General features: G+C 40.8%; 1 protein-coding gene across 5 annotated transcripts in view; it reads left to right on the top strand.

Annotated features, from left to right (window-relative positions):
* Positions 1-18,398, top strand: part of NEK6 (NIMA related kinase 6) — a 123,446-nt gene that overhangs the window by 92,962 nt on the left and 12,086 nt on the right. For all 5 annotated transcript variants that reach the window (XM_075184718.1, XM_075184719.1, XM_075184720.1 and 2 more), the window contains 5 exons: positions 148-210; positions 3,770-3,880; positions 5,862-5,970; positions 10,847-10,954; positions 15,274-15,368. In XM_075184718.1, the coding sequence (XP_075040819.1) occupies positions 148-210; positions 3,770-3,880; positions 5,862-5,970; positions 10,847-10,954; positions 15,274-15,368 (486 nt within the window). The remainder of the gene's footprint in view (positions 1-147; positions 211-3,769; positions 3,881-5,861; positions 5,971-10,846; positions 10,955-15,273; positions 15,369-18,398) is intronic.

Raw genomic sequence — 18,398 nt, 5'->3', positions numbered from 1 at the left:
CATCAATATCAGCTCAATTTACTTCAATGTTTCACTTTGTTGATCTTTTTTTCTTTGCACACAGCACCGTTCCAGCAATATCCTTCCTATACATAAACTCTCTGTATTGGTCATTGTTGTCTAATAAAACCACTCCGTCCTTCACAGATATTTGAAATGATGGATGCCAAAGCCAGACAAGACTGCATTAAAGAAATTGACCTTCTAAAGGTACAATATTTTATTCTGTGATGAATACCTGCAGATTTTCAAACATTTGCTGTCATTTCTCCAATGTTTGTTGCCGACAATGGTATCTAATCAGAGATCCTAAAAACGTGGGTTGTCTCAGAGTGCCTTTGTAACTTTAATTCACCCCTGTTTTATTTCACTTTACTCTTTTAAAGCTTATATTTATGGAATACTATTTCCAGCTAATGAAGTAGTTAGTGAAACTTTAATTTTATTATAAGTACTGTATTTCATAACTCTTAATAGCAGTGAGAATGGCATGCTTAAATTACAGGCAGTAATTAAAAGGGCTTACTTTATTATTTCAAAATTGATTGGTCTTACTCCTAAAGGGTATATTTACTAAACTGCGTATTAGAAAAAGTGGAGACGTTGCCTATAGCAACCAATCAGATTCTAGCAATCATTTATTTAGTACATTCTACAAAATTATAGCTAGAATCTGATTGGCTGCTATAGGCAACATCTCCACTTTTTTCATGTTGTGGGATTCAGCCATGTTGGCTGCTTTCATCGTGCCTTGAAAGCAGCCTGAAAAAGTATAATTGATAACAGAAATGACTAAAAATACTACAAGCTTTGTTCATGGTTATTCCTGTTTCAGAAGTTGTTACACCTGTGGAAATCTGTGTTGTGACTAAGGTTCCATCCCCAGGACCAGAATTTAACACATAGGCCAGATCCATATAATTGTACTATATAAGGCCCACTCACCACAGGGTTACTCCATATTTGCATTTATAACTGTGACTGATATTTGCGTATTTGGAACATTCGTGTTATGAGATATTCTCAATGTGTTGTGCCTTTACTAACTCTGTTATACAATTCACAAATACAAATTTTCTTAATTGAGTGTGAGACACGAACGGGCAGAGTCTGGATGTGAAGTTTTAGGATGTCTAGCGTGCCATACTTAACATATGACATGTCTTTCTTGAAGCTGTCAAACTTTTCGTTATTCAAGTTCTTGGTCACGGTAGCTGACCAGGTCTTATCTGCATAGGCTTTTGTTTTGTAATTTAGGCCTAAGGGATATACTACACTGTTGAGAAAGTTTCGTCATAGCCCATTATTAGTTTTAACTCCCATGGTTTGGGATAAAATCAGACATGCACTATGTGTATTTCTTGGATCCAGCTGGTTTAAAACATATTTGACATAACAGGATGGAATTTCCCAAATCTTCCTAATATTTTATGGGCAGTAATCTTACAAAGACATTTACTTGCCTGTGGGCATTGCTTTGCTGAATATATATATTTTTTAAACATTTCACACTTCAAAATTTGCAAGTATGCTCAAAGCCAGGATCCCTGCGGAGAGAAAAATTGCAGTTTAAACACTGAAATCACAGCATCAAACAGCTCGAAATCTGGTGAGTCAGTCTGAGCAGTCACATTGCGTTGCGAATGAGCAGAGTGTGTATCTGTTTTACTGCCTGTAGGGCATTCCTTTCTAATATGTCCGCATTTATAAATTATGTCTGATACAAACCCTGAGCGCACGGAAGTCAGCTTACTCGTAGCTCAACAAATCAAAAGTAACAATAATGTAAGCTTTAAGTGTGTTCCCGAGAAACCGTTTAATGCAATACAAGGTCAGCAGTTTGTGGGAGTACAGAGCAGGTGGATGGCCCCTTGCCTAGTGCTTTAACACATAATGGTTCAAGGTTTAATGATCTATATACTTGAGAGAGGGGTGAAGGCAGCTCTGGTGTATCTGTCAGCATCCCCGCTTAGTGCTGGAGAGAAAATAACTGGTCAAAGTGATACGTTCAGCTCTGCTGCTGTTAATTGATGGATCCCATCTTGATTTTTTTTGTAGCTTTATAGAGAAGGTACACAGGGACAGATGTATGTCTGTGTTGCAAGCCCCCATTTATGCAAAAAGACTAACTTGCACAATAAATGGTTTCAGTACCTCAATAGAACATCAGAAGGTTTGTTTAGAGTTCCATAATGTGTCATTAAAAATAAAATGGAAATGCTGCTATAGCTTAGTATGTTGTGATAAGGCTAAGCTGCACAGAACATGCAGATGTAAAAACAACCCGCTCGTAAAACGACACAGAAAATATAGCTAGATAATAGGATGTATAACATTCAGTGGAACAGAACTAAGATAGTCGAAAAAGACTGTAACCACATTATTGATAGTTTTGTATTTACATACCTGTAAAATAAAATATACTAATGAAATATTTTTACGATGCATAATCTAAAATGCAGCTGAATCACCAGTAGGGGGTAAACAGATCTAATATGTAGGGGACATAAAATCTACCACCACTAACACAGCCAAAATAGGCAATGTAAAATCATCTTACGAAGAGGATTTATTTTGATAAAACAGTGACAAATCAAGTAATTTAGTGTGTTACCTAACCTTGAACTGAATCCTATTAAACACTCGCCCGCTTATTTGCTTTTCTTTAGAATAGATTATGAAAGGACGCCTATATAGGACAACATATTATAGAATGTTGTATCTAACAATGATCGCATTCTTCTATATAGCTAGTGACCGCGAATGAGTCATCATGTTACCCAGCACATAGGTCATCACCACCAAATGTCTATTACACAACAATAAACAAGCATGCAGAGGAATACTCTCTATTGCAAAGCACATATTGCAGAAAAATAGGCCCCCTAGTGCAACCCAGGTATTGCAAAGAAATACTCCCCTCAAAGCAAAGCATTTAATGCAGAGCGAGAATCCCTCAACCTCTAGATTTACTATAGAGTTTGACCACTAAAGGATCCCAACTGTGGTTAGAGAGCAGATAAAGACCCATCTGAAGGAATCGTATCGCATTCCCAGACAAAATGTTAGAAACATGGAGTTTGGATGCTACAACTACTAGCCAGCTTTTACATAGAAACCCCTAAACTGACTGTTCTCTATTACATGGATTCCCTCCGTCGCTTATAGCTGCCAGAGAACCGACCAACCCAACTGCCATCCACCTGTTGCACAGAGACCTCCATGCAATCTATCAGGCCTCTTCATTAGTACTTATTAGTCCTAAATGACCACAGAAATGACGTAACGGCATCAGGGTCTCATAGGCTACACTTGCCGTCACCTCTGCTGTTGGCGGCCATTATATCCTTTGTCTGCCGTGCCTTTTATAGAAAGCATTGTTGGGTTTGATCGAGTGTTGGAAAAATGTCTGTGTTAAAACACTGGACTCAAAAGGTCGTTTCACAGATGTGCAGCGTTCTGGCAGTGCCATCTTTATGATTTTGCTTCAGAATTCTGCACTGTATTTATACATTTGCATTTCGTCCAGTGAAAGGAGCTGTTGTGAGGACGGTCACTTCAATCTGCTGTGCGTTGTGGCAGGGCTGGGGACATTTGAGACATATACAATATATCACAGAATAGTTTTGAAAATTTCATTCATCTCTATCCTTTTAGTTTTACCTTTAAGCAGGGGTTATATGCAGTTCACGCTATAGTCCTCTAAAGTTTTCTTTTACCGGAATGTTTAGATGCCGCTGTTCATCTCCTGTCTCCTGTTTTTATGCAGCAATTGAATCACCCGAACGTTATTAAGTATCTGGACTCATTCATTGAAAACAATGAGTTGAACATAGTCCTGGAGCTGGCAGATGCTGGAGATCTTTCTCAAATGATTAAAGTAAGGACCATAGGACTGAATTTTACAGATGTGGAATTTGTTTTCTAAGTGTTCTACGTATGTTTAGTGAGCTCTTTTATCACAAAGTACAAATATTATTAGAAAATCTATGTCAATAGTTTCCTACCTTTTGTGTGAATGTAGTGGAATAAAGGATAAGATGTAATCCAGAAATATTCCACTGTACCATCATCATTTTGCTCTGTAACAGTTAAGTTACCCTTCACTTAAAGACTCACAATAGGTACTTCTAGCTCAGCAGGGAAATTTGTTTTTGCGCATAGACATCTTGTTCTCAAGTGCTGATTCTAATGAACAGCAATTCCTCACATCTTCCTTGCATGCTTCAGAAAATGTGCAGTCCTTACAGTGACTAATGGCAAAGTTACCTGAGGCATCGGGAACTCTAGAGCCTATTATACTTTGTTGATAGATGTATATAATCATTGAGATCATAAAAAGTAGTCATGTCACATTGGAAGTAATATAGATGCATACTGCATGGCTGCAAAGCAGAATTCAATTAAATTAATTCTAGTCCGGCAACCATATTTCGTATGCGTCTGGTTGCTGCTGACTTGGTAAACTTTAAGGTAAACCTCACCGTCACTGCATGATGATATGGTGAAATATTACTGTTTAAAGCACCTTTTCCTCTAAGTGTAATATTCCATTCAAGCGGTCGCTAAATTCTGACGCATGACCCCTAGGATGAAAGCTCCGAAATGAAAATGTTAAACTCTTTATGAAGAATGTACTCTGGTGAGAAGGTTTATTTGAAAGTACGAACCCAAAGCAACTCTGGCGTATGTTATTCATAAGCTTACTTCTAACTGTAATTGCCAGCGTAAGAAACATTGCCCATGATAGTGTTATGTGCTGGACAGAATGTTTCCGTGATAAAGGTTACTATAATTGGGGGGGAATAGAAGCCCTCTTAAACCACTATACACCAGCCTAATGGGCTACTGTATATAGGATACTATAGAAGGATAGCAGCAATACCCTATATCACCAGTTTTCTGTGTGTTTAATAATAGCAATATGTTCTGTTACACTTCTAGTGACTGTGTTGTGGTACAAAAATGAATGCACCCTTGCTTTAAGTAACTTTCTACAAATAACCTGATGAGATAATGTACGGCAAAGATATCATGTATATTTGTTATGGTTTTTTAGCAATACATGTTAACGTTTAGTGTGCAGAAAGGACCTGTTTAGCAGCTTCCCAGAGCTTTAAAAGTTTTCTGTAAGTTCAAAATATATTCAAAGAAGCTTTTTTTTCGTAGTTTGCTTCAGGCAAATGCTCCATTTGTCACAGTTTGTGGTTCTGAGGCGTTAAATATGTTGTACAAGGTAATTAAGACAAGAGATGTTCATTACACTGAGATGGCATCTCCACCTGTCAAACCGAGTTTTGTTCCGCAGCATTGATTCGATGAGTGTGGGAAATGGGTTACGCTACATCAGAACATAAAACTACGGAAGATTGATTGAGAGTCCCCCCTCCTTTTGTATTCTTCTGTATCCTATCACTGTACTACTTCTTTACTTTTGTAATCCTTTCTGTGTAACATTTGGCGTAAATCCCTTTGTTCTTCTTGCAGGGGTTTTCATTCCAATAGGCATTTCCTGTCCTCCTTCTCTTTTATGTACTGTGACCTACGTTATACCCTTCCTTCCTGGTGCGCATGCCTCTGTCGTCTTTGTATGCATGCTCAGGTTTATTTATATGACGTCACACAATGACAGCAGGTGTAAGCATTACAAACCAGTATGAATGGAATGAGTTACCTGTCTCAGAGAACTAAGATGTTTAATTTACTTACCTAATTGCATAATTCCCTGTTTCAGTATCTGTGTCTGCTATATCTATGTATTTCTCCTTTTATACATCCCACATTTCCCCTCTGACCTTTCACCTCTTACCTTCCTCCCATTCTCCCTCCTAGTAACATTGGTTGTTATCTTCCCGTCACAGTATTTTAAGAAACAGAAGCGATTAATACCAGAGAGGACAGTATGGAAGTACTTTGTGCAGTTATGCAGCGCTGTGGAACATATGCATTCCCGCCGGATCATGCACAGAGGTAATCACCCCATCCAGCCATGCTGTGTATCCTAGAGTAAATTCAGCTGCTGTTCCATGGTTACTGTATACAGCTGTTTAATAAAGAATACACGTCGATGAACACAAAACATAATTTGACACCTCAGATACATTAGTGCAGGTGTAATGAGTTCTTTGGCTAGGAGTAAATTACATATTTAGTATTATTATTTTTTATATGAGAGTAAGTGATTTCTTGGTTCATTCCAAGGTGAGAGCGCTGACTGGTTTGCTGGAGATCTGGTTCCTCTTTTTCAGCTCTTTGTGTCCTTAATTTAATCTTCAACCAAATAGCAAGATTGCAAAGTTGCTTGGGTAGAGAAACTGGCAAAGAAAAGTTTGTGTGCATGCCCATGAACATTTTTTTTAAGCATCAATTTAATGAATTATAACAACTATCAGAGATTCTGCAAGCAATTCCCCACACAAATTGGAGGGTACAATATATTATGCTGTTATTGCTTAATGAATTACTGGTCACAATAATGTGCATATTGACCTATCTGTATCATCATCAGCTATTTATATAGCGCCACTAATTCCGTACAAAGAACTCACATCAGTCCCTGCCCCATTGGAGCTTCTAAATTCCCTAACACACACACACACGTAGAGAGACTAGACTCAATTTGATAGCAGCCAATTAACCTACTAGTATGTTTTTGGAGTGTGGTAGGAAACCGGAGCACCCAGAAGAAACCCACAAAATCAAACCCATGACCCCAGTGCTGTGAGGCAGAAGTGTTACCCCCACAGTGGGGCATATCTATCTCATATCTCGATGTCTGTCCCTGGAAAATCGCTGGTGACTGCAACATGTCCCCCTACAGGTATCACTTCTTCCCCTCCGCAGTGGAAGTGGCAGTGCATGTCCGCCTGCTCTCCAAGGATTGTGTTGGGAACTTTTACTGCTGATTCGCCGGAGATTGCATATTCCAAGCACAGTGTTATGAAACTATGTGCTGTTACTGTAGAGTGGAAAAACGGTTAACAGAGGCTATTGGCTGGCAGTGTGTGTGTGGTGGGAGGGCACTGGCTGGCAGTGTTTGTGTGTGGTGGGAGGGCACTGGCTGGCAGTGTTTGTGTGTGGTGGGAGGGCACTGGCTGGCAGTGTTTGTGTGTGGTGGGAGGGCACTGGCTGGCAGTGTGTGTGTGGTGGGAGGGCACTGGCTGGCAGTGTGTGTGTGTGGTGGGAGGGCACTGGCTAGCAGTGTATGTGTGTGGTGGGAGGGCACTGGTTGGCAGTGTGTGTGTGTGGTGGGAGGGCACTGGCTGGCAGTGTGTGTGTGTGTGTGTGGTGGGAGGGCACTGGCTAGCAGTGTATGTGTGTGGTGGGAGGGCACTGGTTGGCAGTGTGTGTGTGTGGTGGGAGGGCACTGGCTGGCAGTGTGTGTGGTGGGAGGGCACTGGCTGGCAGTGTGTGTGGTGGGAGGGCACTGACTGGCAGTGTGTGTGTGTGGTGGGAGGGCACTGGCTGGCAGTGTGTGTGTGGTGGGAGGGCACTGGCTGGCTGTGTGTGTGTGTGGTGGGAGGGCACTGGCTGGCTGTGTGTGTGTGTGGTGGGAGGGCACTGGCTGGCTGTGTGTGTGTGTGTGGTGGGAGGGCACTGGCTGGCTGTGTGTGTGTGTGTGGTGTGAGGGCACTGGCTGGCTGTGTGTGTGTGTGTGGTGGGAGGGCACTGGCTGGCTGTGTGTGTGTGTGTGGTGGGAGGGCACTGGCTGGCTGTGTGTGTGTGTGGTGGGAGGGCACTGGCTGGCTGTGTGTGTGTGTGGTGGGAGGGCACTGGCTGGCTGTGTGTGTGTGTGGTGGGAGGGCACTGGCTGGCTGTGTGTGTGTGTGGTGGGAGGGCACTGGCTGGCTGTGTGTGTGTGTGGTGGGAGGGCACTGGCTGGCTGTGTGTGTGTGTGGTGGGAGGGCACTGGCTGGCTGTGTGTGTGTGTGGTGGGAGGGCACTGGCTGGCTGTGTGTGTGTGTGGTGGGAGGGCACTGGCTGGCTGTGTGTGTGTGTGGTGGGAGGGCACTGGCTGGCTGTGTGTGTGTGTGGTGGGAGGGCACTGGCTGGCTGTGTGTGTGTGTGGTGGGAGGGCACTGGCTGGCTGTGTGTGTGTGTGGTGGGAGGGCACTGGCTGGCTGTGTGTGTGTGTGGTGGGAGGGCACTGGCTGGCTGTGTGTGTGTGTGGTGGGAGGGCACTGGCTGGCTGTGTGTGTGTGGTGGGAGGGCACTGGCTGGCTGTGTGTGTGTGGTGGGAGGGCACTGGCTGGCTGTGTGTGTGGTGGGTGGGCACTGGCTGGCAGAGTGTGTGGTGGGTGGGCACTGTCTGGCTGGCAGAGTGTGTGGTGGGAGGGCACTGTCTGGCTGTGTGTGTGTGGTGGTAGGGCACGGGCTGGCAGTGTGTGTGGTGGTAGGGCACTGGCTGGCAGTGTACTTACTACACATTGATAGCATTCCTTCCTTATTTGAAACGTCTGGACTAAAAAGTTTTATTTTTTTAATGCCTGATGAACTTCTTACCAATACATTCTTTTAATGCTTACATTTCAATCAGTAAACTAATGTACCCTGTCACACACCAACAGCACTGAACTAGTTAAGTGAAATCTTCCACCAATGTTTTTTTCTCCCCTACTACTCATCCTGTTACCTCTGAACATTTTGTTTCATCTGTCCTTTGAAGCCTTGCTCTGATTGGACCTGATGAAACTGTCAGAGGGTGATTTTGTTTTGATTCCTTTATAAAAATCTTGGCACATCAAGCTGTGAAGTGTTGAATACAAAGGCGTCGATCAGAGTGTTGTTTTTGTTGTGTTTAGGGCATTGGGACACCTGGCTTCAAGAAGAGATGCACATGTTTTCTGTGAACGTTATCTAAGCAAGCTTGTAATGCTCAGGAACCATGCATGACCTGGAAACTATTAACTGCCCAGAATTATACATTACCAAAAGTATTCCTCTGTGGTTATATGCAGACAGACTTCTCCACCAGTGCAATTTGTCCCTGCGGTTCTCTTTCTAGTAGCTGGAAAGTGCATATAGTCCACCACTCTTGATCAAAAGTTAAGCTCCTGCAGCAAGTTACATGTTGAACATTTCTCCATATAAAGGAATGGAGCCAATTGCTGATCTAGTAATTCACGTTAATTCCTGTGTGCGCTACTTGCCCATGTGTATTTTCTTTCCGTATGTTACAATATATTCTAAGTACTTTATTCAACTGTGTTTATATCAATTGATTTGTTTAATTGAAATTGGTAATTCAGATGTAATCTGCATAGTAGCAATGACTGCATAGTGGTTTCTACTTTGGTAAATCTGTACAGTATGCTATTGTAACTGTTGCGTAGATATGTAGCACGCTGCACAGACTTAGTTACAGTTATTGCAGATATATATGTTACAGAAGAATTAACACCATCTGTTTATAAAAGGGACACAGATAAGGACAGTAGAATACAGAGAATGCTTAATGTAATGTATAGAATCCATGCATGTATCCTGGGTTTCCCAGGACAGTCTTAACTTGTGTTTACAGAGTAATCAGTTTCCTGGAGCCTATTAACAGAAAGGGAATATACAACTAACACATTCACAATATTTGGAGGCCAAATGGAATTATACTGTGACTGTTATGGAATTAACCAATGTCATTATCGCTTGAGTGTCATGAATTTTTTGTCAAGGGGAAAAAAGAAAACCTTATGTATCACTGTGAGGGTCAGGGTGAGGAGAAGATGCAGACATCTAAGTGGAGTGGATGGCGTGCAGTTTATTAGGTACAAGAAATGCTCTGTAAATATTGGTGGATATGCACACTGCGGCCTGGCCAGAGATGTCATTGCAAGATTAAATGAGGATAACCGACATGCAATGCTTTGCTGTCTGTCCCATATCTGCTGCCTTTCAACCAGTCGAATGTGAAGTGTGTCTTACTGTTTGTGGTTGAGGATGGGGCACTCTATTGAACTCTCCTTCTCTCCTTTCTAACATAGCTGCAGGGTACAGTCAGAGTGAGATTGAACTGTACATTTTAATACTATTTTTATTTTCTTTAGAATTAGATATAATGAGACCTACAGAGTCCATTTTGCAAATACTGTGGAGGACTACTACAGTGCTACAAGTAGCATTTTGTGAGTGAAAGGGGGGGTATCAACACGTCTTAAAAGCAGATGAGCCAATGCAAGATACTGGAAAAGTTATGTTTTTTGTCCTGGGTAAAAAAAAAAAGTAAAATCCTGTGTGAACATTTAATGTTACACTAGGAAGTATCACAGCTCAAAAAAGGTAGAGACCAATAATTTATATTTTTGAGTTTAGTTGTAATTGTTCAAATTATTTGTTGGTTTCTTTGTAAACTCGAGAGATGCAGAACAGGCTGTCTGGTGCAGATAGCAGTAGTCATTTATTTCATGTGTTTGTAGTCACAAACGGGCACAGTATTTACACTTCCTGTGATATCGCATGTCTTTCCATACTTCAGAAAGCAGAAGTTGCCCCATGCATTTTGATATCTGTAAAAGGGAGATCTGGGAGGACAGATAAGAAACCATAAGACTAATCAAGTTATTATTGCTTCATATGTTCCAGAATGATTTTATGACAAACTTGCACAGCGTTGCTCCCATATTTCTTAACATCAGAAACGTTGTAGCGTACAGAACAAGTTACTAGTATGAGGCGCTCCTCAAACTTGTGTGTTTCCTTCGTCGCTGATTGTCTTCCATTATGGAATAATTGTTTCTCCAGTACATACAGACACACATACTGATCAGTCCAATATAATATATATGATGTTTACCTTCATGAAAACACATCTAAAGTTAAGGTGGTTTAAATCCGTATTTGTGTCCTCCCACAGATATAAAGCCTGCAAATGTCTTTATCACGGCCACCGGAGTTGTGAAATTAGGAGACCTTGGGCTTGGCCGATTCTTCAGCTCCAAAACCACCGCGGCACATTCCTTGGGTACAGTATATTTTGTTTTCTACCTCCGCTTGTTTTGCAGCAATGTCCTATGAGAACCAGCTATACATAGCTCACAAGTTATATTCCCATTACCACTGATGAAAACTGGCTGACCTCAAAAGGTTCTTATAGGTCCTACCTTATGGTATTGATACCTCTGTTAGCCATCTCTCCACCACCGTACGTGCGTGTGTATATAATGATCTATAAAATCTATATCTTCTGATAGGTTTATATTCTGTTCAGGATTGAAGTCTCCATCCTTCAGATTATTATCTTAAGTGTTTGGCTCTCTCCTTTAACTAAATTAAACCAGGGTGAGCAGGTGATTGACAAACTAATCAACCCATTTCAGTGACCATATCGCTAAATGACTGCATTTGGTGTAGAACATTTAATTCACATAATCTTCTACTCCCATTATTGATTGTGTTGTCTGTTTCTGACCTTAGATTTGCACGGTTAATTTATGTTATATCTAGGGAATATATCCATTTGCTTGTTTGTTTTCTCAGCCGATTCCTAATACTTCATCTGTAGAGTTCTAGGTCCACTCTGCAGCCACGTTTTCACTAGCAGCATTGTCCTTGCTGTTATGTGTATATGTGTGTGTTGGGGCTTTACATCTGAATGTCTCTACCGGTTTTGGATAAATATTTTTGTAAAAAAAAAAACACATCAGGCCCTATTAAGATCATGTCAGGCAGAATGAGCCCAAAATATGATCGTGTCCACTTAATGATGAGATATTCTGCGACAGCTGCACTTATTACATTAATGAGGAAAAATTGGGGTTCCACAAGTCACTGTCCTTGCAGCCCAACCATGTCAGTCAGAGAGCAGCAATCTAGACCGATATCAAAGGGTAACTTCATGATGACAGCAAGGCACATATTAAATTGCATGTATCATAGCTGAGAAACCTGGTGCAAAAGCACATTATGCTGTACATACACTAGTCACAGAATCTGATTGTGAGCACAATGGGTCTAATTCAAGTGTGAACGCAACCTGCGTGTAAGTTGACTATAAAATATAAAGAGCACGGAACTTGTGCGTAGTTCCGACTGTATTGAAATCCAAGCGTATCTCAAGATGCGTTTCCATTTGAATCTGGGTGTGCGTTAGCTCTGCCTACACAGTACCTGCCCTATGTAGACTGACAGAACAGAGTGCAGTAAATCATCATCATCACCATTTATTTATATAGCGCCACTAATTCCGCAGCGCTGTACAGAGAACTCACTCACATCAGTCCCTGCCCCAGTGGGGCTTACAGTCTAAATTCCCGAACATACACACAGACAGAGACACACAGATTAGGATCAATTTTGTTAGCAGCCAACTAACCTACTAGTATGTTTTTGGAGTGTGGGAGGAAACCGGAGCACCCAGAGGAAACCCACACAAACACCGGGAGAACATACAAACTCCACACAGATAAGGCCATGGTCGGGAATTGAACTCATGACCCCAGTGCTGTGAAGCAGAAGTGCTAACCACTGAGCCACCGTGCTGCCCTAATGCACAAAATGCACAAGCGGATGTGCAATATAAGGTCACATCAGAACGCATAAAATAAACTATATAATTAATGAACAACTCAACAGTATAATTAATAAAAAATGCGGTTACATTTTTTTTTTTAACATTAAATACATAAATAAGCATGCTTTTAATGCATACTGTATATACAATGTATTTGTATACTCCGCCTTACTTGTATACACATGTTCTGTGCTATCTAGTGGTACGCATACGTGTAGTTTCTATAACAAGATAACGCTGTGTCAGTCGGCACCTATCCCTGCCTTGTAGATGGTGCAAATAATACGTCTGAAACCAGAGTACTTACCTAGGACTTGAATCAGTCGCATCTGCGTCAGAACACCCTCTGCGCGCTCATATTGTACATGGCCTACGTCAGTCTGCCCCTTCCCTCCTCCGGTCCCACTCAAGTCGTAGGCAGTTGTAAGTGTCAGACATGAGTTGCATACAGTCTTGTTCATTGGCTTCTGATCTGAGCATTTGCAGAGGTATTTCACTCAAGATACGCTACACAAATGAACGTACTTCCGAACATAACTCAGGCCCAGTATGACAGTAATGACACTTACATCTAGCGATATCACTGAAACACAGAGGGCCTCATTTAGAATTATGAGGAAATAATTGCACCTAGACAAACCATGATACAATGCAAGGGGTACAAATACATTATTTTCTTTACATGCAAGGAAAACACTACCTACTGCTGCATGTAGCACACAAATATTGGGCAACTTTAATGTCACCCTGCAAATTACATCTGTTCAAAGACTTTGTAATTCTTGTATTAGCTGGAATTTACTAAACCTTCCCAATGCTCCCATGCTGCTTAATGCTACTTCCACTGGTGATTCTAATAGGAAGAGTTGATGCCCTAACCCTTGTGCAAGTGTCATGTTGTGTATTCACTGGGCCATACACAGGGGAAGGACAGGGACAGCAGACCTTTCTGCTTGAACCAGGTGAATGATAGTAGTATATCGTAGCATGAGGACTTCTGGAAGCTTCTGGGACCTGTCAGATGGTCTGAACTGTGCAGCTCAAGACACCAGGGGGTAAATGTATCAAGCTGAGAGTTTGCCAGCGGGTTTGAAAATTGGAGATGTTGCCTATAGCAACCAATCAGATTCTAGCTGTCATTTTGTAGAATGCACTAAATAAATGATACCTAGAATCTGATTGGTTTTTCAAACCCGCCGGAAAACTCTCAGCTTGATACACTTACCCCCAGATCTTATCTTACTGTAGTAAACCCCACCTAATACTACATTTTATATGTAATTCCACCCTTGTTATGTTTCCCCCAAAGAGCAAAGACGTGTTGGTCCTATGCCATCATTGCCACTGAAGCTCCAACTGCTGCTATTCCCCACTAACAACTGCACAAGAAGCTTAATTTAGTGCTAATGTTAATTTAAATAATTAATATAAAATTAGAGTGTTGCTGGTATGCTTTGGCAGGATTGAAGCTGGTCGCTGTGCTCTGTGTAAGCGTCAAATGGGAAGTTGTGCTTTCATATGTGATCAGCCTTTGCAGTAGATCGCCTTGTTTCCATGCATCTACAATTAGGTTCTGGCTTCAGGGAGATTAGTTTTATACAAGTCCTATGTTTTATGGGAACTTTTTAATTGAATTACTGTGGGCTTTCTGTTTTATCTACAGATTGATATTTGGTTTAGATGCAAAAGCACAAAGCTCCCGATATTCCATGTTATCAACATCTGGTGGAAACAAATTAATCATTTAGTAATCGCAATAAGGCACTTCAGTCTGTGGCTCATAGACCTTTAATTACCCCAGGAAAGTTCACAATGCCCCACAGGGAGTAATTATTTGCTGGTAAGCTGTGAACCATTCAGAGGACATGGGAATACACGTATTGTGTTTGGGCTTTTTGTCCAGTGTCATCTGCCCCTCTGGTTGAATGTTCTGCAGGGGTAGCATGCAGACATTTGTCCATCACATGTGCTAATCCTTCTCATAAATATGGATGTCATTGGACTAATGAGCATCAGTCTTGACACGAGTTCTTCCTGTCACTGATCCCACGCACATTCCAGAAAGACTGGGATCGGTGAGTGCAGAGTCCCCCCTGAAATTCACCTCCCATGGGTGTCCTGATCCCCCTAGATGTTTTACTGCATTTCCTGTAAATAAAGCTAGTCACGGCACAGCATGTAACAGGCAATATGTATTTGTGTAAACTGATGTTGTATTAGGCAAAAGACCAGTTCTCAGCTGCTGACGCATTGTAAAGATAACCAAATAAATTCCATTTAATAAATTAACATCAGCTTAACGTCTTCTTTATCAAAGTCAGATCAGCTGATAGAGTGCAATATTTCTTCCACAGTTGTCCTTCAGTGTATGAAGGTTAATTTTGTTTTACGCACACAAGAAATGCATCCAAGCTGATAACACTATATTTACTGTCGTGTCTTCTTTTCAACCTTCCCTGTCTGTGCCTGGTCTATGACAGTGATTTATTTTGAGAGATTTCAGTATCTGATTATACAGTGACTATTTAAGGCTACCGACACTATACAAGTGACAGTAAAGTGGTAAATTACGATGAACCAATGCTAAAATCTTGGCAGAGCAGTAATGTGTGTACAGTCAATTGCTTACGTTTTTGACATGTATTCTACTAGACAGTTGACATGTTTAATTTAGGAATTGTACCATTGATTACCATTTGAGATAATAGCCATAACAAATGACAGGTAAATGTTGTCAACTGCATTTATGGTATTGTGCGGTATCATTGCAGTGGGAACACCGTATTACATGTCCCCAGAGAGAATACACGAAAATGGCTACAATTTCAAGTCGGATATTTGGTCCTTGGGATGTCTGTTGTATGAAGTGAGTATTTTTAACTCTATTTGCTATGACTTGATAATTGCATGCAGGTTAAAGATCTCAAAATTTGTTTTCTCAAAGTCACTAAATGAAAATTTGTTCCAAAGTGGTTTGTTTCCTAAATCTGACACTGTGATACCGAACTCTTATATACCCAGTATTCTACCATTTACAGACTCTGTTACACATACCTGTTGTGTTCTACATTATTATTGTTCTCTATGATACTTTCTTTTTCCTTTGCCTGTGTTGTAATGACAGTAAGTTGCTCAACAGTGGCTTGGCCTTATAACTAACATACAAGCCCCCATAGGGGGAATCTAACAGAAGCATATGCACAATTTTACTTCCCCTCTATTGGCAGATATTTACATGTTAAATGCTATACGGCTGTAAGACCACTCCAGATGGCGGTACACAAGCCATACAGCTGTTTCCCTTGGAGTATTAATTGCACATAACACATATCCTGACTAATCTGAGCGTATAACATTCAGTGCCCACCTATGAAGAATTCTCATTAATTGTAGATGGGAAAGAGAAATGTGTGCATTCCATGTACTCAGATTCTCAATTAGTGATTGATCTTATCTACAGATATTTGTATAGGACAGTGTTGGCTAACCTGTGACACTCCAGGTGTTGTGAAACTACAAGTCCCAGCATGCTTTGCCAACATATAGCAGCTTATTGCTGGAAGGGTATGCTGGGACTTGTAGTTTCACAAACACCTGGAATGTCACAGGTTAACAAACACTGGTATAGAAGCTTACTGAGAGGTTCAATGCTCAGAGTGGGTCATTGTTCCTGTGATAGGTCACCCCGGACAAGTCTTATCTGTCCTCCCATATAACAATAATGGATATATGGTGATAGCAGATGTGGTATTTTGATGTTATTCTTTGATAGCGAATGTAGTTATTCAGTAATGACCAAAGCAATCTACATGTCTCATTCAGTAAGAACCAGTTTTACAGAACCTACGTTTTACTTATATTTTGTCTTGTTTTAGTGCAGTAGCCGGGTAATGTTTTACCGAGCAAATTTTTCCCATTCAGACTGTCTATTAAACAAGTGTATGAATATCTTGAATATGCAGGAGAGAAAGGTCTTGGTCTTCAAATAATGTACATAATAGGCTTGACCTTAATGAGTCTGCAGATGTTCCTTGTTAGCTTGATAGAATCCTGCTTGGGAGTCTGATTTTTGTTAATCATATATATTATTTATATACTTTTACGCTGTTGTAAGAGCTGAATAGCTTTTTGTGGTAAAAACGTGTTGCTGAAAACGGTATCCGTAAAAGGGTTAACTGCACTTGGGTTCCCAAGCAGCACTGAAAGCCACAGTGGCATCTGCAGGGTTAACCTCCACATCATCGTTAGTGTCTGAGCCAAGCAATGTTTCCTTAGACTCTACTTCACTTTAATACACATTATTACATTTCCCTGTCATTTCCACAAACTTCACAGCCAGTCGCAAATTTTAATAGCACCCCCCACTCCCTGGCATGACATGTTCTCTGAGATTTGGGGGAGTCTGTCATCTAGATGAATCAGAGGAGATAAAAATAAGTTTTCCCCTGTCTTGCTACAAGCGATGCCTTTATCGGCCCTAACAAGACGGGCAATTTAGGCAAAAACACAGCAATTCCCAATTTCCCTAAACCAGCCGCGTGAGTGGTGGGCCCATTTATGTAAGGGTATCTGGTCGTTCAGCTGTAATTGTTCTAATCAAAATGTCAAAATGTAGCCCAAACCCTGCATCACAAACACTTATTAGGGAAACGTACAGAATGCCTGAAGTCTCTCTCCTCTGTCCCAAATTGTTGGTTATTTAAGTCAGAATTTATGAGGCTTTCTTTTTGAGGTTTAGGTCACTACGTTCAGCTGTATCAAAGTAAATGTAATAAGGACTATTTGTGACTCGAGTTTGTCTTGCGGTCTTGTTAATGCAGTGCAAGCACAACAGCTGATGATGGTGTAACTGAGGTAGTTTCTATCTCAAGGTCTCTGATGTAATATTAATTAACCCATGTGCTACCAGGATTAAGCAATTTATTATTATTTTTTATTGGAAACCCTGTACATTGAAGGGAACCAAAATTAACAAAAATGAACGTCCGTTCTGTTTTAGTGGCATATACTGAAGGCTGTGTGCTCAGAAATCAGTGTTTGGATCAAAAGAGATTACAATCCAATCTTTGAGCCTGCATTGTGTCTCACTCTCCCACATCAGTGAACGCACAGATATAGATATACAAACGGAAAATGAGATGGCCCATCCAATCGTCTCTTCCCTTCATACTGTAAATGTCCAGAACCTGTGTGTCCTTAGACTTTGATCTCACTCTTATTTGGCAATGTTGGTAATAACTGGCACTGCCCATTGGTAAAGCCTATTTTGCTGCCATTGCTTTTAGAAGTAATAAATAATACTGACGTGTGTATGTGTGAATTAATCTTGGTTGGTCATTTATTCTGTTCGGTTCAGATACTGTATACACTGTATAAACATTGGTTTATCCCATTCTATAAATATTTATATTGTATGGATGCCCCCGTGCCAGGCAGATAATCTCTTCAAAAGTTACTTATTCTGTGCAAGTATTATGTAACTGTTCTGGTAATCTGTCGGTCAGTGTCACTGTTCTATTTGTGATATTTATTTTCTCTATCCGTAAACTTGGCAGATTACACTCAAATAATAAATGTAAATATACAGAGAAATACCAGTATTTTGCATAATAAAATTTCCTTCCTGAAAAGATAAAGTTGATAATGAACACCGCATTTAAATGTTTTAATTTCCCTCTGTATATTCTATAGATACAGCTAAGTTATGGTAATGTGGCAACAGTGCAGTACACACTGTGTTCAGAATCCAAATATTAATGTAGTACAGGGCCTAACACCTTGCTCGATTTAAATTTGTATAAACACTTCATTGTGTGGGCACACTTTATGCAGCATGCATACAGCTCATTTATCAAACCATAGGTTTATAAAGATAACGCACTTTAATATTCTATAC

This window comes from Mixophyes fleayi, chromosome 9, assembly GCF_038048845.1.
Source record: "Mixophyes fleayi isolate aMixFle1 chromosome 9, aMixFle1.hap1, whole genome shotgun sequence".
NCBI lineage: Eukaryota > Metazoa > Chordata > Amphibia > Anura > Limnodynastidae > Mixophyes > Mixophyes fleayi.
Note: the sequence above shows the minus strand (reverse complement) of the source record. Positions and strands in the feature narration are given on the sequence as shown.